General features: G+C 47.6%; 1 protein-coding gene across 1 annotated transcript in view; it reads left to right on the top strand.

The window, feature by feature from the left end:
• The window catches only part of kremen1 (kringle containing transmembrane protein 1), a 264680-nt gene extending 245429 nt beyond the window's left edge, over positions 1-19251 (top strand). The window contains exon 9 of the mRNA XM_072497127.1: positions 13142-19251. Coding sequence (XP_072353228.1) covers positions 13142-13298 — 157 coding nt within the window. The 3' untranslated portion in view covers positions 13299-19251. The remainder of the gene's footprint in view (positions 1-13141) is intronic.
• The last annotated feature ends 5302 nt before the right edge of the window (positions 19252-24553 follow it).

Genomic DNA, 24553 nt, shown 5'->3' with positions numbered 1-24553 from the left:
GCGGGTTGGCGCGGCACCAATGCGCATGCGTGGGTTGGCGCAACGCCCAGTTGGCACCGGGAAGGGAGGCTGGAGCGGCGTTCACGACGACGCGGCGCCTCCATTTCGGAGAATCCTGCCCCCTGTGTTCCCGAATATTATTGGTATGTTATTTGTGTCATCCTTTGTGAAAACAGGACCAAAGTGTGTATTTGGTTGGTCAGCCAATTCTTTGTTCTCCATTATAAATTCCCCTGTTTCTGACTGTCTTCACCAATCTTTTTCTCTTCACATACCTATAGAAACTTTTGAAGTCAATTTTAATCTTTCCTGCAAGCTTACTCTCATATTATATTTTCCCCTTCTTAATCAATTCCTTGGTCGTCCTTTGCTGAATTTCTAAACTGTTCTCAAACCTAAAGTCTATTGTTTTTCTTGGCCAATTTGTATACTTCTCTATTTTCCCTTGTAAAATATGGCATGGCCACCTTTCCCATTTTACTTTTGTGGCAGAAAGAAATAAATAATTGTTGCAGTTCACCCATGCGCTCCTTGAATGTTTGCCATTGTCTATCCACCGTCGTCCCTTTAAGTAATGTTTCATCATAGCCAACTCGCGCCTCATATCATTGTAGCTTCCTTTATTTAGATTCAGGACCCTAGTCTCAGAATCAACTACATCACTCTCCATCTTGATTAAGAATTCTATCATATTATGATCGCTCATAATAATAATAATAATAATAGCTTATTGTCACAAGTAGGTTTCAATGAAGTTACTGTGAAAAGCCCCTAGTCGCCACATTCCGACGCCTGTTTGGGAAGGCCAGTACAGGAATTGAACCCGCGCTGCTGGCATTGTACCCTGGAGTTCCCTGGGGACAACCCGCGCTGCTGGCATTGTTCCCTGGAGTTCACTAGTTCATTCCCTGGGGGCGTCGCACAACTAGATTGCCAATTATTCCTTTCTCATTACAAAATACCCAGCCTAGGATGGCCTATTCTCTAGTTGGTTACTCAATGTATTGATCCAGAAAACCATCCCGGGAATTCCTCCTCTACCGTATTGTGACTAATTTGATTTGCCCAATCTATATGCAGATTAACATCACCCATAATTACAGATGTTCCTTTATTGATGAAGATGTTGTAATATTAGAAAATCTTGCACCGCTGGTAGATTTATCGTAACATTGTAGCTAGATATTACACTTGTTTTGTGAGAGAGAGGGATAGAGAGAGGCAAGCTTTCAACCTGTTCACTGTGCTGGAAACTTTCTTGCAATGTCGCTCCAGTGCCTGTTATACTTCAGCCTTTGTTTATTTCCAAGAGGTTTTGGGTGGGTATGTCAGTAGCAGCCATTTTCTCAATATCCAGAGCTGAACAACTTAATGTCTCTTCCCTAGCCAGTGATGAGTTTTGATCGACCTCTGAATGGTGGGAAATATCTTTTTCTTTGCACTCCCCTGAGGGGCTAGATGGCCTACTCCTGCTCCTAGTTCTTATCTTCTTATTGTTTCCTCTCCCCCTCTCCAATATTGTTATTACTAATAGAATGAGAGCATTTTTAAGGACATTACCAGAGCGGTAGATAACGGGGAGCCAATGGATGTGGAATATCTGGATTTCCAGAAAGCCTTTGACAAGGTGCCACACAAAAGGTTGCTGCATAAGATAAAAATGCATGGCATTAAGGTTAAAGTAGTGACATGGATAGAGGATTGGTTAATTAATAGAAAGCAAAGAGTAGGGATTAATGGGTGTTTCTCTGGTTGGCAATCAGTAGCTAGTGGTGTCCCTTAGGGATCAGTGTTGGGCCCACAATTGTTCACAATTTACATAGATGATTTGGAGTTGGGGACCAAGGGCAATGTGTCCAGGTTTGCAGACGGCACTAAGATGAGCGGTAAAGCAAAAAGTGCAGAGGATACCGGAAGTCTGCAGAGGGATTTGGATAGGTTAAGTGAATGGGCTAGGGTCTGGCAGATGGAATACAATGTTGACAAATGTGAGGTTATCCATATTGGTAGGAATAACAGCAAAAGGGATTATTATTAAATGATAAAATATTAAAACCTGCTGCTGTGCAGAGAGACCTGGGCGTGCTAGTGCATGAGTCACAAAAAGTTGGTTTACAGGTGCAACAGGTGATTAAGAAGGCGAATGGAATTTTGTCCTTCATTGCTAGAGGGATGGAGTTTAAGACTAGGGAGGTTATGCTGCAATTGTATACGGTGTTAGTGAGGCCACACCTGGAGTATTGTGTTCAGTTTTGGTCTCCTTACTTGAGAAAGGACATACTGGCGCTGGAGGGTGTGCAGAGGAGATTCACTAGGTTAATCCCAGAATTGAAGGGGTTGGATTACGAGGAGAGGTTGAGTAGACTGGGACTGTACTCGTTGGAATTTAGAAGGATGAGGGGGGATCTTATAGAAACATATAAAAGTATGAAGGGAATAGATAGGATAGATGCGGGCAGGTTGTTTCCACTGGCGGGTGAAAGCAGAACTAGGGGGCATAGCCTCAAAATAAGGGGAAGTAGATTTAGGACTGAGTTTTGGAGGAACTTCTTCACCCAAAAAATGGAACTTCGATGTGCCAGACAAGGGAAACAAAATGAGATGGAAGTCTCCAGAGGACCAGATTTGCTCTTCCGCCCCTCTTGGGGGGGAAGAGTTGACTGGCGGTGATTTAGCCGGAGGGACACCACACCCTTGGGTCAGGGGTACGGTTAAGAAGGCGGGGCTTTCATGAATGGCGTCAGCCAGTACAGGGATTGAACCCGCGCTGTCGGCGTCGCTCGGCATCAGGAACCAGCCGTCCAGCCAACTGAGCGAAACTTAGGAGGAATTTCTTCACCCAAAGGGTTGTGAATCTATGGAATTCCTTGCCCAGTGAAGCAGTAGAGGCTCCATCATTAAATGTTCTGAAGATAAAGATAGATAATTTTTGAAGAATAAAGGGATTAAGGGTTATGGTGTTCGGGCCAGAAAGTGGAGCTGTGTCCACAAAAGATCAGCCATGATCTCATTGAATGGTAGAGCAGGCTCGAGGGGCCAGATGGCCTACTCCTGCTTCTACTTCTTATGTTCGTATGATTGCAGCTTAGAGAGAGACCATTTGATTTGCCATATCTGTGCCAGCCCTCTGTAACAGCAAATCAGCCAGTCCCACTCCCCATCCTTTCCCATCACCTGGCAATTTTACTTCTCTTTAGGTTCTTACAAGTTCCCTTTAAATGAAGGTGTTCAAAGAAAATGCAAGGAACGCTCCATTAAAGAAAAAAATCCCCTCTGATTTTCCTCCATAGTTGCGTCAGGGAGCAATTGTTCAGGGTTGGCAACCCTATAACTCTTCCCCTTCTTTGCACACCATTTTTAAAACCAGGGGCGGAATTCTCCGCAATCAGCGCGATGTCCGCCGACTGCTGCCAAAAACGGCGCAAATCAGTCCGGCATCGCGCCGCCCCAAAGGTGCGGAATCCTCCGTATCTTGAGCGGCCGAGCCCTAACCTTGAGGGGCTAGGCCCGCGCCGGACTGATTTCCGCCCCGCCAGCTGGTGGGAAAGGCCTTTGGTGCTCCGCCAGGTGGCGCAAAACTGACTTTGCCGGGCAGCGCATGCGCGGGAGCGTCAGCGGCCGCTCACGGCATCCCCGCGCATGCGCAGTGGAGGGGGTCTCTTCCGCCTCCGCCACGGTGGAGACCATGGCGAAGGCGGAAGGAAAAGAGTGCCCCCACGGCACAGGCCCGCCCGCGGATCGGTGGGCCCCGATCACGGGCCAGGCCACCGTGGGGGCACCCCCCGGGGCCAGATCACCCCGCGCCCCCCCCAGGACCCCGGACCCCGCCCACGCCGCCTTGTCCCACCGGTAAGAGAGGTGGTTTGATTCTCGCCGGTGGGACAGGCATTCCAGCAGCGGGACTTCGGCCCATCTGGGCCGGAGAATCGCCGGGGGGGGGGGGGCCGCCAACCGGTGTGGCGCGATTCCCGCCCCCGCCGAATATCTGGTGCCGGAGAATTCGGCAACCGGCGGGGGCGGGATTCACGCCAGCCCCCGGCGATTCTCCGACCCGGCAGGGGGTCGGAGAATCCCGCCCCAGGTTTGTAAACAAACAGTGCCCCTTTAAGGCTTTTGGAGAATTTGTTTTACTGGTTCACGAAGCTCTCAGTGCAAGAAGGGTTCCTGCTGTTTTATAAGCACAACATGTCATTAGCTGAGTTGATATTCTGTGCACTTTTTAAAAAACTGTAGCATGACCAGAACCAAGCTGAAAAAATTTCATTTGAAATTTGATTTGATGGAAGTTAATCTTATGGAGGAAAATAATCAAACTCTCCACAGCTGTAAAGCAGTATTAGTCACGAGACGTAACTGTGGATTCTGTTTGGAAATGAGATTAAAGGAGCGACAAACTGTGGTAAATACTTGGAATGTAAATTAATTACCCCGAGATGTGTTCCATGTGTTCAATCTTTATTTGTTTCATCCGCTTATTTTGAAAACAGCAGAGCCCAGAAGGCGCCTGCTTCCTTCATGATGAGATCAAGAGAATAGCATATGGTAATGCCAGCCAATTGGACCTCTGCCGACCCTGTCCACACCCAGTATCATCATTGTGCTTGTCCAACCCCAAACCATCAGTGGCAGCTTTTGTTTATTTCTGTTTTATTTATTAATCTTTGCCCCTCCCTTCCTTCCACAATGAGAACAGAACAGAGAGTAAGGACCGTACTTTCGGGGTCCTCGAGGGATGGGAGCGGAGGCTGCCAGTTTCATTATAGCTGAGGGAAGGTGGGAAGCCAGTTGGCATTGGCACAGGCCTTCACCCCAGCCCCAAGCAATAGTCACCCAGGCAAGGGGGGGTTTATTACTTGGTAACAGGATCCCCTTGGCACTGCACAGTTGGCAGGATAAGCGGACCCTGAACACCCAGGCTTTGAACATGGTCAGAATCTCCCTAGCAATGGTGGGGCAAAAGAGGAAGGCATAAAGCTGTCAAGGACAGAATTGGGTGGCAACCCACCCAGAAAGAAGGCTCCAGCTGGCATTGGGGGCACTACTGTTAGGTTCGGGTCCCAGGGTGATGACTGTCCACACCCCCCTTGGGAAGGGCAGAATGCCAGGAGGGCATTGGAGAGGAAAGAAGATCAGGGAGGCAATGAAGGCCAGACCCTCAACACAACATGGATTGCTGAAGACGGAGCCATCTGGAAATGTTTGGGAACCAGTGCTGCAGGAAACTTCAACTCTTGAGGCATGTAGTCACTGACATCGCTACTCTCATGGCTTAAATCCTTGCACTCCACAGCATTGCTTAATATGCCTTGCAGTGGTCATCAAGGTAACTATTATAGGTCTTGAATTTCCTTGATTCTGCCTCTTTTCGAGCGAGGATGAGCGGTGGACCTCAATGGTATCTCACAAATGGCTGACCACCACCGCATCCGACTGAACATTGATGTCCTCTTTGCCTCTACTGGACAACACATTCCTTTAATGGCAGATATAGCCTTGTAGGGCATTTTGCCCCCCTTGCCGGAGATGCAGGGCATCATCGATTGCACCCTTTGACCATCAAGGCACCCAGTGACCAGGCAGTGATCCTGAGGGGACTGGAGAGATTAGATTTAGATTTATTATCACATGTACCAAGGTACAGTGAAAAGTATTGTTCTGCGTACAGTCTAGGCAGATTGGTCCATACCTGAAAACAGAACATAAGATAAATACATAATATAAATACAGAAGCATAGACAACATAGACAGAAGCATATGGAATACAATGCTACAAATGTAGAGACGATGCGTAGCAAGAGCAGTTCAGTCCATAAGAGGGCCATTCAGGAATCTGCTAACAGCGGGGAAGAAACTGTTGTTGAATCTATTGGTGCATGCGGTGCGTGTTTCAAACTTTTGTATCATCTGCCCGAGGGAAGAGGTTGGAAGAGAGAATAACCTGGGTGGGAGGGGTCTTTGATTATGCTGCCCGCTTTCCCAAGGCAGTGGGAGGTGTCGACAGAGTCAATGGATAGGACCGGTGGACAACCGGAGAGAGTGGGGGAGACCAGGGGCGTCATTCTCCGCCGGCGGGAGTCTCCGTTCTGCCGGCACCGGGGGGTTTCCCGACGGCGTGGGGCTGCCCCACAATGGGAAACCCCATTGACCGGCCGGTGTTACGGAGACTCCCGCCGGCCGGTCGACGCAGAAATGTGGCGGGGCGGGTAGGAGAATTTCGCCCCAGAACTAAGGGACAGTTTCAGAATTCTAAATTTGAGGTCTTCCTTTCAAGACAGAGATGAGAGGAAACGCTTTCTCCCAAAGGGTTGTTAATATGTGGAATTCTCTGCTCCAGAAAGTGGTGGAGGCAGGGCCTTTGAATTTATTAAAGGCAGAGTTAGACAGACTTTTGTTAAACAAGGAAGTTAAGGGTTATTTATGGAAGGCAGGCAGGAAAATGAAGTTTAGACCACAACCGGATCAGCCATGAACTTACTGAATGTTGGATAGGGCTCAAAGGATCGAATGGCCTAATTCTGCTCCTATGATCCTACATCACTAAAGCACAATATCTGGGCAAAATCACATGACCTTTTCTGTGAGATTGTCATGTGCTAGAGTGTTTTCCAACATCACAAATAGTGAGAAGAACTCACACAACTTCCTGCGTCTGATGGCCCATGAGCAGGCAAAGCACATGCTTACCTCTCTTTTTCCTGGAACAGGTTGCTCGCTGATAAATTGAGGGGCATCACTCCGCAAGAAGCATGTGGGTGCTTTGGGTAAGTGGATAGAGGAGTAGGCGGATGAGATCGATAGTTGGGGTGTGGGCAGATGGGTAAGTGGGTGGGTGAGTCATGGGTAGAGGGCAAGTAAGGTGGCTAGGTGGTTGAGATGGGTAGCTGGGTAAGTGGGTAAGGATTAGTTGGTTAAATGGATAGGAGCTAGGTGGTTAGAAGTCTAGAGGAGGTAGGTGGGTGAGGTGGGTAAGTTGGTAGGGGTAGGTGTGTGTGTGTGGGGAGTATAAGACCATAAGACATAGGAGCGGAAGTAAGGCCATTCGGCCCATCGAGTCCGCTCCACCATTCAATCATGGCTGATTTCAACTCAATTTACCCGCTCTCTCTCCATAGCCCTTAATTCCTGGAGAAATCAAGAATTTATCAACTTCTGTCTTAAAGACACTCAACGTCCCGGCCTCCACCGCCCTCTGTGGCAATGAATTCCACAGACCCACCACTCTCTGGCTGAAGAAATTTCTCCTCATCTCTGTTCTAAAGTGACTCCCTTTTATTCTAAGGCTGTGCCCCCGGGTCCTAGTCTCCCCTGCTAATGGAAACAACTTCCCTACGTCCACCCTATCTACGCCATTCATTATCTTGTAAGTTTCTATTAGATCTCCCCTCAACCTCCTAAACTCCAATGAATATAATCCCAGGATCCTCAGACGTATGGTCATGGGGTGGTCAGATGCAATGGAGAGTAGCTGGGTCAGGTAGTGAGGGTAGTTGGGTCAGGTCGGGAGGGTAGCTCGGCGGTCAGGAGGGTAGTTGGGTGGTCGGAGGTTGGTAGTCAGTTCGGTGGCAGTTGGAACAGGTCAGGATGATAGTCGAATGGTTGGAGGGTTAGCTGAGGGGTCAGTGGTTAGTCCTGTCAAGTTGGGAGGGTAGTTGGGTCAGGATCATGTGGATAGCTGGGTTAGAGGGAGTAATTGGGAAGATCAGGAGGGTGGCTGGGTTGGTTCAGGAGTACTGGGTCATGTCGGGCCAGGAAGGTAAGTCGGGTTAAGGGAGTGGTCAGGTGGTTGAGGGAAGGGGTAATCAGGGGTTCAGGAAACTGTTTGTGGGGGGCAGATGTGTCCTTCCCCAAAAATTAGACTAGGTTTTACTCAGTCCAACATTTCCTGGGTAAGAATCTAGGTACATACTGTGGAACTGTCCAACTGTGTTGGAAATATTTGCGAAGGGTTACAGGGATCAAGGGAATTGGCAATTCAAAATTCCTGGGTAATTTCCACATAAATCCACATATCAGGACTTCCACAAGGTCTCAACACCCAGTCGTACATCCAGTCTGCAACAATCTGGAGCAAAGTGAGAACGTTTCTGAGGAACTGTAATCTGTTTACCTTTTCTGGACATTTTGTACTGATGAGTATATTCCCTTATGCATTCTCCAAGAGGTGGCCTGTTAGAAAAGCCTACACTGCCATTACAAAAATAAAAGTGGGTATGTTGCAACAACAGAACCATAATGAAGATTCCACATTGCAACACTGGGAAAGGTGAGTTTAATAATTTGACTTTTTCATCAGTGACCCCTTTAACTGCAATTGGTAGGCTTTGTGCCTCATGAAAAATAAATGTGAAAGGCCGCCCATTCAGTTTTGAACTCAGCCTTTCGTGGTGGACTGTTGATTGGCATAACTCTGCTGTTTCCATGGCAGCGCCTCTCTTCAAAAACTGGAAGGGAAAAGGCCTTAAAGGGGCGCAACTGTCAGCTCTTAATTATACCTGAAAACTGAGCTGAAAGACTTGAGAATTCTTTCAACTCCGTTCCGCTTGCAAATTCCCCTGAAACAGCCTTTGAGCACAGCAACCACAGATAGGCTTCTGGCATTTGAACAGATATCATCATCAAAGAATGCAGTGGCCTCAAGTCATTGATCATTTAGAACCAGAACAGTTGACTTTCCAAATCTGCAGCTCAATGTGTTTCAGCATGAGGCAAATTACTGGTACATGTCAATAGATGCCAGAGCTCATGCTGGTTTGATTGTCCTTTATTCCAGGTGTGGGGGAACTACAACCAATGAGTCAATAAGTGTAACTTGTATTCACCGATTGATGGAAGACATATAATATCCCACACGGGACATCCGGGGTGGGAATGCTTGTCTACCCTGTGCTCCTTGCAGAGTACGAGCTCTCCCGCTAGGGTGGGGTAGCCCAATTACCTAGTGTATATAAGGTCGGCCAGTAAGGCACCGACAAGAGAGAAACCTGGCAGTGGTCTACCGGGTAGTGTACATATTTTGTTTGTTCATAAAACTTTGTTCTTATTTTTACTCGGTGTGGATTCCTCATGCCCTTATTAAAAGCCAAATGATTGAATGGCTTGGGTTATGTTAAGTTGCAGCACAAATTAACTTGCATTTACTAGATATGTGATGTTTGAGTATAAGAAATAGGAGCAGGATTAGACCATTTAGCCCCTCAAGCTTGCTCTGCCATTCAATGAGAGCATGGATGAACTTTTACATGAACTCTACTTTCCTATCCCATCCTCATGTCCCTTGAGCTCCCTTAGCCCAAAAGTCTGTCAGTCTCAATTTGACTAAGTTAATTGACTCATCAGCCCTCTCGGAAAGAGAATTCCAAAGACTTATAACCTTCTGGGTGAAGAAATTCCTCCTCATCTCAGTCCTACATAATCTTAACCTGATACTGTCACCCTTAGGTCTAGACTCTCCTGCCAGAGGAAACAGCCTCTCAGAATTTACCTTGTCAAACCCTTGAAGAATTTTATATGTTTCAATTACATATGACAATATAGGGTACAAAGCACAATAAACAGACCATTCAGCCCATCCAGTCCATGCTGATGTTTATGCTCCACTCTAGCCTCCTACCATCTTTCCTCATCTAAATCTTTCAATGTAACCCTCCATCCCCTTCTCCCTCAAACGTCCGAGTTTCCGCGCCGGGCCGGAGAATCGCTGCAACTGCGCCACGATGCCCCGACGCCGGCGCGTGATTCTCCGAGGTGCGGAGAATCAGCGCCATTTGTGCCGGGGTGTTTGACGCGCGCTGGCCGCGGGCCGCGGGAATCGGCAGGGCCTGGATGGGCCGAGTGGCCGCGTGGATACGACAGAGTCCCGCTGCGCCATTCACCCCTGGTTGCTGCCGGCGGGAACTCTGCTTGGAGGGTCGGGGGGCAGCCTGTGGGGCGGGGAAAAGCGCTCCTTCATCGGGAGGGGGGGCCTCCGATGGGGTCTGGGCCGTGATCGGGGCCCACAGATCGGTGGGCCGGCCTCTCCCCTCCGGGCCTACTTTGTTGCGCGGCCGGCCCCTGAACACCGACACCATGTTGAGTCGGGGCCGACGCGCTGAAGAAGTCCCCCACGCATGCGGTGCCGGGAAGGGAGCGCCATGCTGGCCCCCTGTGGGGGACAGAATCAGTCGTCCCTGTGCCCGTTTCGTGCCGTTGTGAAAGGTGACGGCGTTCACGACAACGCGAACACTTGGTCTCCATTTTGGAGAATCGCCCCCTGTATTATTTACTTCAACTTCTCCCTGTGGTAGCGAGTTCGCATAGAATCCCTACAGTATAGAAGGAGGCCATTCGGCCCATCGGATCTGCATTGAGCCTCCGAAAGAGCATTCCAATTCTACATCCCTACTTTTCAAATCAATGAGCCCACCTTTCATTCTTCTAACACCAGAGAATATAAATGCATTCTACTCAACGTCTCCTCAAAGGATGTTCCTTTTCGACCCAGAATCAATCCAGCCAACTTTTGTCGCAACCACTCCAAGACAAGTATATCCTTCCTTAGGTAAGGAAACCAAAACTGTAGGTAATACTTCAGATGTGTTGTCACAATTGCAATATTTTCTAGCACCTATACACTGACTCCCTTGTAATGAAGGCTAAGACACCAGTTGCCTTTATAATTGCTTGCTGTGCCTGTATCCCTTCTTATCACAGAATCATAGAATTTACAGTGCAGAAGGGGGCCATTCGGCCCAGTGAGTCTGCACCGGCCCTTTGAAAGAGCACCCCACTTAAGCTTCCAACCTATCCCCGTAACCCAGTAACCTCACCCAACCTTTCTTGTGGACACTGAGGGCAATTTAGCAGGGCCAATCCACCTAACCTGCACATCTTTGGACTGTGGGAGGAAACCGGAGCACCCGGAGGAAACCCACGCAGACACGGGGAGAAGGTCAGACTCCACACAGACAGTGACGCAAGCTGGGAATCGAACCTGGGACCTTGGAGCTGTAAAGCAACTGTGCTAACCAATGTGCTACCATGCTGCCCTTATCAGGGATCGTCCACCACCTTTTCCATTTTCTAAACATCACGTTCCCTGCAATATATATAGAATCTTGGCCGACAAGCAAGCGTGTCCCAACAATGGCTAGGAAATCCACCCCATTTATTACTCTCTTTGTGTGAATTCATCAATCTTAAGTCTCCTTCGTGCAGTCAGCCTTTAATTTCACTTTTTAATGACCCTGATGTGACCTTAGTCGCTAATGCCCGATTAATCTTTCATAACTCTTTGACCTTCCCTGGCACAATTTACTTGCTTTTACCCAAATTTCTACTTTTCAGACTTGGAAATTTACCCATACTTGAACACAGCTTCCCCCTTTTAATAAAAGCAAACTACTGCGGACGCTGGAAATCTGAAATATAAACAGAAAATTCTGGAAAACCTCAGCAAGCATGGCAACATCTGTGGAGACAGAAGCAGAGCTAACGTTTTGAATCTAAATGACACCTGTGCAGAACTGTCGAGGGGTCATTTAGCCCTGAAACGTTAACCCTGCTTCTCTCCATAGATACTGCCAGAGCTGCTGAGATTATCCAGCAGTTTCTGGTTTTATTCCTGATTCCTTCCCTCTTATTTGTTTAAAAGTCTTGGTCGCGATTCTCCGCTCCTGCACCGGTTGGGAGAATCGCCTGGCGCGCCATTTTTCCCCGCGACGCCGGTCCGACGCCCTCCCGCGATTCACCCAAGCGGCGAGAACGGCCCCGTCGAGTTCTGCGCGGCGCAGGCCGGAGAATCGCCCGGGACACCCAAAATGGCGATTCTCCGCTACACCCGCTATTCTCCGGCCCGGATGGGCCAAGCGGCCTGCCCAAAACGACGGCTTCCCGCCGGCGCCATCCACACCTGGTCGCTGCTGGCGGGAACAGCGTGGGAACGCTGGGGGGGGGGGGGGGGGGGTGGCCTGTGGGGGGGTGAGGGGGGGTTATTTCACCGGGGTAGGACTCAAAAGGGGTCTGGCCCGCGATCGGTGTCCACCAATCGGCGGGCCAGCCTCTCTGAAGGATGACCTCCTTTAATCCGCGCCCTGCAAGATCCATCCCACATCTTCTTGCGTGACGGCCTCGGGGAGGACGGCAACCACGCATGCGCGGGTGACGCCAGTTACGCGACGCCGGCCGCGTCATTTACACGGTGCCGCTTTACGCGGCGCCAATGCCCGGCGTGTGCTGACGATGCTGTTTTTGCGACACACCCCCCGAGTTTCTTGCGGCCCCGATCCTAGCCCATTTTCGGGCCCTGAATCGGTCGAGATCAGGGCTGTTTTGCGCCGTCGAGAACCTCGACGGCGTGGGCACTTAGTCGCGGGAGCGGAGAATCGCGCCCCTTATCTACCATTTTAGTTATTCAACTGAACTGGATATTGCTACCTTAGACCTCTTCAGTTTATTACTTTCATCATAAAACTATTCGTTTAACTCCAGTTTTTTTGTCGGCCGTGACTCTGCGGTTGCCCTCTTAATTTTGACCTTCTCAACTCTGAGACTCCTGCCTGTGTCGGCAGTTTGTGGGTTCAAGTCCCCATAGAGAATTGGAATTGAAGCTGAGATGCCACTGGTGAGTATCGCTCAGTTTTATCTGAGCTGGTGGATTCACTGTCTGAACCACAGGAACATTGAATTAATCAGTTAGCTGTGATGAAACTACGAGAGTTAATGAGGAAAGGAATGTTGCTCAGGGTGGAAGTTCTTTTCGCACTTCTTCGGCCAATGTCAACTTGAATATGGATCGAAGAATCATTTATGCTTACTTCTCATTGCACAGCTGGAGGTTTAAAATCAATCTTAAAAAATAATCTTAAATTCATCGTAAAATTGATTTGATCAGTAATTGGGGCACTTCGAGCCCATTGCTGCCACTCTCTATATATTAGGTAACAGCAAGTGTGCCACGTTACAACCCTGAATGGCATTTATCCAATGATAATAGAATAGATATGAAGCTTGAAGCCTCACCTGTCCCTCTCATCTAATGGAAGATTTGTAGTTGCAAGTGATGAATGTAAAACTTTGTTAAAAATGAACTCATGATGTTCAAAGCACCTGTGAATTTAAGATAAATTAAATTTGGTACTTAAAAGACCAATATGTTTTTCTTTAGGTCTCGTCGAATTCCTGCACAAGAGAACTCCGAGAATTGCAGCCAGTCCTCTCCGTCAGAACCCTGGGTCATCGCCTACAAACCATCAACTATTTTGTTCTTTAAGAAAAAACTGAAGGACCAACATGGAGATCGAAGTCCTCTTGTGGGTGACTAACCTACTGCGGCAGCAGAGAACTAACATGCCCAAGAACCTTCGCCACTAGTCCTCAACATGGAAGCTCCTTTAAATGATCCTTCAGTTGCAACATCCGGCACTTTGATACCTCAGCGTGGAGGTGGCTTTAAACTCACTGGATTAAGCACTTCACACCGGACACGCGCATTCACGCACGCCTCATTTGCAACACCATCAGATCAGTTGGCTGACATATCCCAATGCCAGAGTCCAATAGAAAGAAAATATCTCAGCAACCTTTGTACTCCTACAGTTCAACAAGGAGGAGGCAAGCACCAGCATGAGACTCTACGCTACATTGACTGGATCTAATTGACTGGGTCTAATTAGGAAAGGTAATTTCAATTGACTTTCAGAATCCTTCTGGAAATAGATGCAGACTGATAGGGATTCCTTTCTTCTGAGGGTGCCTCTTCTATTGTGTTCATGCAATGATCATTCAGTCCTTTAGCCCATTCTTGTCTGCACTACATAACTGAGCTCTACGGGTGATTTCTTAACTGTTGCAGAAGAGCAAAAACCTTCAACACCAAATCTGCTCTTAAATGATCAAATCTAATCTGCAATCATGTTGCAAGTAAGGCACTTAAGGAGCAGATTGAGAGAAAGCCATTGTAAAATCCACAGTGAATTACGAGTCAAATTCAGCCTTCAAAACATTTGTTGCTGTTTCACAGGGCTATCACTGTGAAGATGAAAGAATCACAGAAAGGAACCAGAAATCTGCTCACATGTATAGGTCCGTACCTACAATCCATTGGGAATAATAAACTCAAGGGTGAGCCTTCGGAATAGGGAATGCCAAAGTTCATCTTGTCCTAAAATGATGCCCAGTTGCTAAAACTAGTGCTACTAGGGCTGAATGAGCTGGTGATCGTTTTGTTCCCTCCATTCAAAGAACAAACAAAGAACAAAGAAATGTACAGCACAGGAACAGGCCCTTCGGCCCTCCAAGCCCGTGCCGACCATGCTGCCCGACTAAACTACAATCTTCTACACTTCCTGGGTCCGTATCCCTCTATTCCCATCCTATTCATGTACTTGTCAAGATGCCCCTTAAATGTCGCTATTGTCCCTGCTTCCACCACCTCCTCCGGTAGCGAGTTCCAGGCACCCACTACCCTCTGCGTAAAAAACTTGCCTCGTACATCTACTCTAAACCTTGCCCCTCTCACCTTAAACCTATGCCCCCTAGTAATTGACCCCTCTACCCTGGGGAAAAGCCTCTGACTATCCACTCTGTCTATGCCCCTCATAATTTTGTAGACCTCTATCAGGTCTCCCCTCAACCTCCTTCGTTCCAGTAAGAACAAACCGAGTTTATTCAACCGCTCCTCATAGCTAATGCCCTCCATACCAGGCAACATTCTGGTAAATCTCTTCTGCACCCTCTCTAAAGCCTCCACATCCTTCTGATAGTGTGGCGACCAGAATTGAACACTATACTCCAAGTGTGGCCTAACTAAGGTTCTATACAGCTGCAACATGACTTGCCAATTCTTATACTCAATGCCCCGGCCAATGAAGGCAAGCGTGCCGTATGCCTTCTTGACTACCTTCTCCACCTGTGTTGCCCCTTTCAATGACCTGTGGACCTGTACTCCTAGATCTCTTTGACTTTCAATACTCTTGAGGGTTCTACCATTCACTGTATATTCCCTACCTGCATTAGACCTTCCAAAATGCATTACCCCACATTTGTCCGGATTAACTCCATCTGCCATCTCTCCGCCCAAGTCTCCAATCTAAATCCTGCTGTATCCTCTGACAGTCCTCATCGCTATCTGCAATTTGGTCAAAACTAAACTTTATTCAAGCCTCCCCTGCCTTTTCAGAAAAGCTTACAAAGCAAAATAGGTATTGCATGAGCAAAATTTAATTTGTGTTTGTTTCTACTTTACCCTTCTGCTATCTATTGGTTCTCCCTCTGTTGAGATAACTTACAAGTTGCCTAGTTGCCTTGCATGAGTTTCGGCAATGACCTGATCATGTCCTCCATCAATACTGGAATGTAACTAGTGTTATAATCTCCATAGCGACTGATAACATATAAAAATAAATTCAAATTTCCAGTTAATAGGTGAAAGACAGAAAACTCAAGATTTCACTTTTTAAAACATTTACTATAACAAATGCTGCAAAAACACTATTGATTAAACACTCTTCTTTTTGTAAACTTATACTTTAGACTACAGAGAGGAACATTCCCCTTTTATATTTGTTACCCATCACACACTCCATGGAATTGCAGTCTTTTTAGCAAACAATACTTTTATTTTTATTCCTTCACAGAATGTGGGCATCACTAGCTAGGCCAGCATTTATTTTCCATCACTAATTGCCTTTGAGAAGGTTGTGGTGAGCTGCCTTCTTGAACCACTGCAATCCCATCTGTTGAAGTTACACCCACAGTGCTGTTAGGAACAGGGTTCCAGGATTTTGACCCAGCGACAATGAAGGAACGGCGATATAGTTCCAAGTCAGAATGATATGTGGGTTGGAGGGAAACTTGCAAGAGGTGCTGTTCCCAAGCATCTGATGTCCTTGTCCTTTTAGGTGGTAGAGGACACGGGCTTGGAAGGTGCTGTCGAAAGAGCCTTGGTGAGTTGTTGTGGTGCATCATGTAGATGGTACACACAGCTGCTACTGTGCATCAGTGGTAGAGGGAGCAAATGTTTAAGTAGGTGGATGGGTGCCAATCAAGCAGGTTTCTTTGTTCTGGGTTGTGTCGAGCTTGTTGAATATAATTGATCCACAGTTTTTCCCAGCTTCCAATGGGTTCTTATATCCCCATTCCACCAAATAATACCTTTGAGTGACTGTGTCCATTGACTTTCCTTAGTTTTCAGAGAGATTCTTAAATCCACCACGAGCTGTAAAGCCTTTTCCAATGATTATTCTACACCCTGGCCATGCCAAAATATGGAAGGCCGCAGGCTGCATCTCTTCGACTGGTAACTGACTCCCATTTGTACCCATCTGTGTTAGCCTTTTCTCTCTGCTGACCACACAGAATCTCTGATCTCTGTCTGTGATTGTCATTGTTTTACAGGGAAGCCTGTAACCTGATCTCAAAAATAATTTCCACCGCCCTCTTCCCTGTGGCAAGAGGAAAGACATTGACCTTGCACACAAATAGAAATGCTAATTAGCTGTCCTTGATCTCAATTCCCTTTCATTGTGGAAGTAAATGGATGCTCTACAACAAAACTGTTTACAACCCTATACCTATAACACCATTCTGGGACTTTAGGAGACTCAACATCTACTCATTTCAAATTCAGAGACTGCGGCCATTGTCTCCAAGCATAAATATCTTGCACCACCTTCTCAGTAAAGCAATCTAAGCCTCCCTTTGGTCTCAAACAAACTGCAGCGCAACTCTCATAACCCCCTTCATTTACCCAAAATTTCAGTCACAGTTCCAAATAAAGTAATCTTACCAACCTCAAAATTGTCGCACCTCCCCCAAAGAATGAAAAGCTATCGCCATGGTGATGAGTTTTCAAAAAGCACTACCCAGAATATAACTTAGAACATTTGGTACAATTCAACAGTTAACTTACAATTAAATTACTACATACAGTACGAGTAACATCCTCCCCCACATGCTGCCATTAACTGTTCATCCTAGCAGCATCATGATTTTTAACCTGTGTTAATCAAATTCAGGTAACAGTTAAGATTGAAAATCTTTTTTGCAGCGATTCCTAAAGTTCTGTCAGTCAAATGGTGGAAAAATGGTTTCATTGCTAGGTAGTCCTTTCTCATGACGATTAAAGTTCACATTATTTCCGTCGCCTTGGTTAAAAGATAGCACAATTGATTCAGTCCAGGAAACTTTGTCAAGAACAATATTGTTGACTTGTAATAGTCCGCCTGGCTTTTGGATACCGGCAGTTCTGTCATAACTTTTTTCAACTCTGGATTCAGCATTCCCTTTTGGTTCTTTTTTCGAATCAGACTTCACATTGTCATCATAGAATCATAGAATTTACAGTGCAGAAGAAGGCCATATGGTCCATTGAGTCTGCACCAGCCCTTGGAATGAGCACCCTACTTAAGCCCACGCCTCGCCTCTGTCCACGTAACCCAGTCAGGATGTTGCTTTTTTTTAACTCAGTCTTTGGAACATCCTTCTGATTTCCAATCGCTTTCACTGCTGTAGATTCTTTAAGGTCCAGATCAACCTCTGGAACCAGCTCCCACGCATTGAGCATCCCATCTTATCTGTACCTACAGACTGTGCATCCCAAAAGGCTGAAGCAACCTCCAATGCTTTTCAAACCTAAACACTTCATAATAGGATTGAAAAAGAATGACTCAGCCAAAGAGTCGTCCTTTCCATGTTTAAACACAGGATTAAGATTTTCTGCCAATGTTTTAAACCGTTTGTTGAGGTCTTGTTGATGGCTAATCAAAAAAATCTTGGTACTCTTTTTCGGCAAGTTCCCTCACAGCTTTGAACTCCCATCACCAACTGGCACAAGTTTTTCTCAACTCCTCCTTTACAAGAATAATGGCTTTATCCTTCTGAAGTTTCAGTTTGTTTTCTAAACTTTAATATGCCCTCATGGTTCCAAAATAACACGACTCTCGCCTGATTCAAATTATTTTGGTTTACCGCACTGTTTTTCTTTGTTTGCTCATTAGCCTGGAACTCTGCTGCTGTATTCTGTTTTGACCCCTGCAACCTTGAATCTGCAGGCAAGTTCAAAGCAGGCAGATGCAGTCTGTTTGAATTTTACATGAACTCTTTGTTGCCAGTTGGGGGTTCCTAGGGTTCCTTACCCGCTAAAGTCTAAGCTTTTGATTTTCTGGACACATATTCAGTCGAAATAGTACTTTCTGCAACTGGATTACAAATAGTTCCTTATTCTTTGAGTGCATTGTCAATTTTAGTAGACCTACCTCCTCCCATCCCAGGAGATGGCAATTCTGTATCCGCTGCATGATTGCTTCCTCGTATAAAATCAACATTATTAACAGGCAATTTTTCTATCACTTCTACAAGAACCCATTTAACCTCAGACCACACAATTAAATAGGTACACAATTTCCATCGACCTCCTGAATCAGTAGATTTCTATTTGGTGAACTCTCTGGAGAAATGTTTGCATCTTTTACTAACATCGATCTTTGAACCTGACCTGTATCACAAAGCATTATTATCTTTCTGAGTCCTTTATCAGACAGAAATGGAGTTACGTCACCTTAAAATATGAAACTCCCATAATATCTTTTGATTGAATTTACTCCCACTGTAAGTGGAGAAATATCAGACACCCTCAAAAAACAATCTACTGGCTTTGGTCTTAATTTCCAACAACCTCTTTTTACATGTCTTATCTTAAGACAATGAAAAGGTGTGTATCTCCTTTATTCATTTTTATCCTCTATCCTGTCTCTTTTATTACTTTAAGGACCATCTTCATTTTCAGCTTTGCTATCCCTTCATTCTAATTAGTGGACTGTTTATTAGAATTTTGTTTCTCTTTCCAACCCCTTACGGGTTTGCAAACAATGTTTTATTACCACCCCTGCATGTTTGTGGGTTAGCTCATGACTCTCAGCTAAAACTGCATCATCTCTTATTTTTAAATCTTTACGGCATTCTAGGCAGGACTCAATTCCTAAACAGTATTGTTTTTTAAAAATTCTTCCAGTAACAACACCTCAAGAAACAAGGGGTGGGATTCTCCGACCCCCTGCCGGGCTGGAGAATCGCTGGGGAACGGCGTGAATCCCGGCCCGCCGCCCAGATTCCGGCTGCCGGATTCTCCAGCACCGGTTTTTCGGCGGGGGTGGGAATCGCAGCGCGCCGGTCAGGGGCCGTTGGCACCCCCCCCCCCCCCCCCCCCACTGATTCTCTGGCCCGCGATGGGACGAGTGGCCGCCCGTTTTCGGCAGGTCCCGCTGGCGTGAAATACACCTGGGGCGAAATTCTCCCGAAACGGCGCGATGTCCGCCGACTGGCACCCAAAACGGCGCCAATCAGACGGGCATTGCGCTGCCCCAAAGGTGCGGAATGCTCCGCATCTTTGGGGGCCGAGCCCCAACATTGAGGGGCTAGGCCGGCGCCGGAGGAATTTCCGACCCGCCAGCTGGCGGAAACGGCCTTTGTTGCCCCGCCAGCTGGCGCGGAAATTACATCCCCGGGCGGCGCATGCGCGGGAGCGTCAGCGGCCGCCGCTGACAGTTTCCCACGCATGCGCAGTGGAGGGAGTCTCTTCCGCCTCTGCCATGGTGGAGACCGTGGGGGCACCCCACGGGGCCAGATCGCCCCGCGCCCCCCCCAGGACCCTGGAGCCCGCCCACGCCGCCTTGTCCTGCCGTTCAAAAGGTGGTTTAATCCACACCGGCGGGACAGGCAATTTATCGGCGGGACTTCGGCCCATCCGGGCCGGAGAATCGAGCAGGGGGGCCCGCCAACCGGCACGGCGCTATTCCCGCCCCCGCCGAATCTCCGATGCCGGAGACTTCAGCAACTGGCGGGGGCGGGATTCACGCCAGCCCCCGGCGATTCTCCGACCCGGCGGGTGGTCGGAGAATGACGCCCCAGGTCCTTAACGGCGGGACCAGGCTCTGCGGGTGGCCTGTGGAGTCCCTGTGGGGGGGGGGGAGCAGGGGGATCTGGCCCCGGGGAGGGGGGGGCCCACGGTGGCCTGGCCCATGATCGGGGCCCACCGATCCGCGGGCGGGCCTGTGCCATGGGGGCACTCTTTCCCTCCGCGCCGGCCAGTGTAACGGTCTGCCATGGCTGGTGTGGAGAAGAACCCCCCTGCGCATGCGCTGGTATGACGCCAGCACACGCTTGCGCACCCCGCATGCGCCAACTCACGCCGGCCGGTGGAGGCCCTTTGGCACCGGTTGGCGAGGCACCAAGCCCTTCGCCGCCGGCTGCCGTGGCGCCAACCCCGCCACTGCCGGCCTAGCCCCTGAAGGTGCGGAGGGTTCCACATCTTCCGGGCGGCCCGACGCCGGAGTGGTTCACGCCACTCCTCGGCGCCGGTACGGCCCGCCCCGCGGTTAGGGGAGAATCCCCCCCTTAAACTTCTCAAAATCTTGCTCCACCTTCATTGTCTTAAACCATCGATCAAATACCATCTCTTTTTCTCTGAAAATTCCACAAACGTCTGATTCTGTTTTACCCTCAAGTTTCTACATTTAATAATAATTATTAGTGTCACAAGTAGGCTTACATTAACACTGCAATGAAGGTACTGTGAAAAACCCCAAGTCGCCACACTTCAGTGCCTGTTCAGATACACTGAGGGAAAATTCAGAATGTCCAATTCACCTAACAAGCACGTCTTTCGGGACTTGTGGGAGGAAATCGGAGCCGCCGGAGGAAACCCACTCAGACACGGGGAGAACGTGCAGACTCCGCACAGACAATGACCCAAGCGGGAAACAAACCTGGGACCCAGGCGCTGTGAAACAACAGTGCTAACCATTGTGCTACCGTGCCACCTTGTCGTCTGGCTCTGGAACCAGCTCATACGTATTGGCCACAGCCATTTTATCTGTGCCTGCAGACTGTTCATCCCTCAAGGTTGAATAAACCGCCAATGCTTTTCCTACCAAAGCACTTCATAATAGGATTGCCCAAGTTTCTTTTAGGCACTGCAACTTTGCAGCAATTTTCTCAAATGAGGCAAAGTACACTTCAGCTTCTCCCTCACTGAATTTAAGCATTTGGCAAACCTTCCTTGCTAAATTAAAACCATGAGTTAAATCTGTCAAATCTACTTGCTGCTCCCAAACCTGGGGCGAGAATTTCCGACCCCCGCCGGGTCGGAGAATCGCCGGGGGCTGGCGTGAATCCCGCCCCCGCCGGTTGCCGAATTCTACGGCACCGGATATTCGGCGGGGGCGGGAATCGCGTCGCGCTGGTTGTCGGGCCCCCCCCCGCGATTCTCCGGCCCGGATGGGCCGAAGTCCCGCTGCTAAAATGCCTGTCTCGCCGGCGTAGATTAAACCACCTACCTTACCGGAGGGACAAGGCGGCGCGGGGTCCTGGGGGGTGCGCGGGGCGATCTGGTCCCGGGGGGGTGCCCCCACGGTGGCCTGGCCCACGATCAGGGCCCACCAATCCGCGGGCGGGCCTGTGCCATGGGGGCACTCTTTTCCTTCCGCCTTCGCCACGGTCTCCACCATGGCGGAGGAGGAAGAGACTCCCTCCACTGCGCATGCATGGGAATGCCGTCAGCGGCTGCTAACGCTCCCGCGCATGCGCCGCCCGGAGATGTCATTTCTGCGCCAGCTGGCGGGGCACCAAAGGCCTTTTCCGCCAGCTGGCAGGGCGGAAATCCGTCCGGCGCGGGCCTAGCCCCTTAAGGTTGGGGCTCGGCCCCCCAAGATGCGGAGGATTCCGCACCTTTGCGGCGGCGCGATGCCCAACTGATTTGCGCCGTTTTGGGCGCCAGTCGGCGGACATCGTGCCGATACCGGAGAATTTCGCCCATGGTCTCTATCCAGTTCAAATTTCATGATTCCTTGTTCTCTTTGCAAGTCAAACTTTTACCCTTTCTTTTACTCTGAAATTTGAATTCAAGTTTTGGCATTTCTTTTTCTCCATCTTTCTCTACGTCTTTTGAGTTCTAGAATTTTTATTTCTATTTCATTTTTCAAGCTGCTTCATTTGCAACTAAATCCTAGCCAACACAATTTGCTTTTTGTCGGGATTACCTTTTTTCTTCCTCAAGGTTCAAATATAGAGCTGCTGCCTCAACTATCTCTGCTTTCTTGGCACCTACCTTTACCTATATTTCCCAATTTTTTTCCAATAGTTTTAAATTAAACATTGTTAACTGTTGCAAGGCGCTCAAAGAAAAGTCCTTTCTTTTGATGAAAGCTTCTGCAATAGACATAGCTATTTTTGACTTTTCAACAAATAGAGGTGATGTACCTTCAATCCACAGAGAGGCAGCGAGAGTGAGTGAACATAAGGCTTTATTAGTCATGAACTTGCCTAGCCAAAGTCAGTAGTACAGATGAATGCCGCCCAGTACCTGGAAGCAGTTCATATCACCACTTCCAGGTCATAGATCACAGGTTATGGTATCATGCATGCATTATGGTGAATACATTCACCACAAGAGGAAAAGTAACTGTGAATTCTTGTCTGTGTGAACTCTGGCCAAAACCGCTGTACTCACCTCAGCCTGCGGATTTGAAATCCTGCAAAGAGCCCCAAATTTTGTAAATATCACCATAGAGACAAATAATATTTAAGAAGAAATTCAAACTTCCAGTTAACAACCGAAAGAATGGCACGTCCAGATTGGGTTCCCATTTCCTCATTTCACCAAGTCGTAACTTTGAATGACCGTCTCTAGACAGTCTTTCGATTTCTGAGGAAACCTATTCCGAGTTTCCAGAGAGTTTTTTTAAAAATCTACCACCAGCTGTAAAACCTGTTCTGATGATGTCCTTCCATCTCGTCTTGTAAGAACAATGAAAATGTATACAGGTCAAAATGTTAAATATCTATCTTTGATCCCAGCAATGTACAATCGACGCAACCTTTTGGAACAAGATAGCTATAATACCTTTTGGGGGTTTTGGGAGTTTGAGGTCTATCCATGTTAAACATGGAAATGCTGCCAAGAATAAATGTCTTGCACCTTCTTCTCAATAAATAAAGCTACTGTCCCAAATATAATAACCTTACCAGCCCCTTAATTAGAACTTTAGACAATTAGAGGGAATGCGTGAATAGATGGGACTGATTTCTCCTTGCCCCTTATAGGAAACCATTCCACCTTTGCCCTTGTCTTTCACTCCATCCCCCAGATGGGATTGGGACTTGACTCCATAATAGATAATGATTGTAGACCTGCATCATTAAGCCCTGTGGCAAGGCGCTGTAAGAAAACCAGTGGGTTTAAAAAGTGTTATGAGACCCTCCACTAATGCATGGTCAATTCCAGCTCCACTTGATCCGAAGTCACAATGCAACTGAATTAACCAATAATTCTGAGAAAGATTACCTGAAATCTTTGGCCCTTGGCTGCCCAATAATTACAGTCACCAGGTTTGTACATCTAAATACAATTACTGTTTATTTATAGCATGAACTATATTGAAATATTCAGCAAATACAACTAGTAAATTATTATCTAATTCATAATTCCCTGCTTTAACCTGCCCCCCTCTCCACCCTCTATACATACACAAAACAGACAAAAACAGAGGGGAAGAAAGGGGTAAACAAAATTGTAAGTAAAAGGGAAAAAAGAGTCTTTGTTTCAGGTGGTGGTTTTTAGCACCTTACCCCTCTGTAAACTGTGCTTTCAGTTTGAGGCTTTTGCTGTAGATTCAGTCAGCTCATTCAGAAAGACAGCACGCAGCCTTTCTGAAGAGAACATGGAGGAGAGAGAGTCCTGATCATTGTTTGCAGCCTGTAATGGTTTTCCTGTAGAGTCATTCTTTTAACCTCTCTGTCGGTTCAGAAATACATCAATTCACTGCCTTTCTGAGGCGAAAGAAGGTTTTGTCCTCTGAGTGTTCTGAATTCAAAGTGAACTCCTTGGGACTCTGAAAATCATTCCATTAGGACAGGATTGAATCACCACCTGCTACTGGGCAGAGTATGGCATTTTGGGTGAATTCATTGCCCCCCCCCCCCCCCAGTCAGCCCCCTGCCCCCAGTCAGTCAATCGAATCGAGTCCCACTCCATCTCTCTCTGGTGCCGAAAACTCTGAAGCCCCTGTTCAGACTAGCAGAGATTAGCAGGGCGTTCTCTCCTGTAACTTCTGCATTCCTCATTCTGTCCGCTGCTTGATTTAAATATACATGTCCATTAATCATCCATGGATCAAAAATTGTCACGGCAAAATGAAAGAAAGGAGAAGAGAATAAACAGGAAGGACCCTTACAAAAGGAGCCTGTTTTGTGCCAGACTGATTGAAATGTTCAATGAACTTGGCTCAGATTCACATTCACCCCTCAGGAAGTGCTTACTTTTCTGTCGGTTAATAGATCTTGAAGGCCAGTAGACTATCTGCTTAATTGTACCTTTGGAAATCCTACACAATGAATGTTATAGAAAAGGAGACATCCATGTGTAATTCAAACTTGAAGTAAATCCCTCCCCAGCCAATCGTGTTCAAGGGCCCATCCTGTCATGAAGCTACAAGGCAGAATAGTAAGATAGTAAAAACAGAAAATGCTGAAAAAACTCAGCAGGCCTGATAACATCTTTGGATGTTCCAAAGAAGTCCTATTT

The sequence above is a fragment of the Scyliorhinus torazame genome, chromosome 1 (assembly GCF_047496885.1).
Source record: "Scyliorhinus torazame isolate Kashiwa2021f chromosome 1, sScyTor2.1, whole genome shotgun sequence".
NCBI lineage: Eukaryota > Metazoa > Chordata > Chondrichthyes > Carcharhiniformes > Scyliorhinidae > Scyliorhinus > Scyliorhinus torazame.
This window is presented reverse-complemented; position numbering and strand designations above follow the sequence as displayed.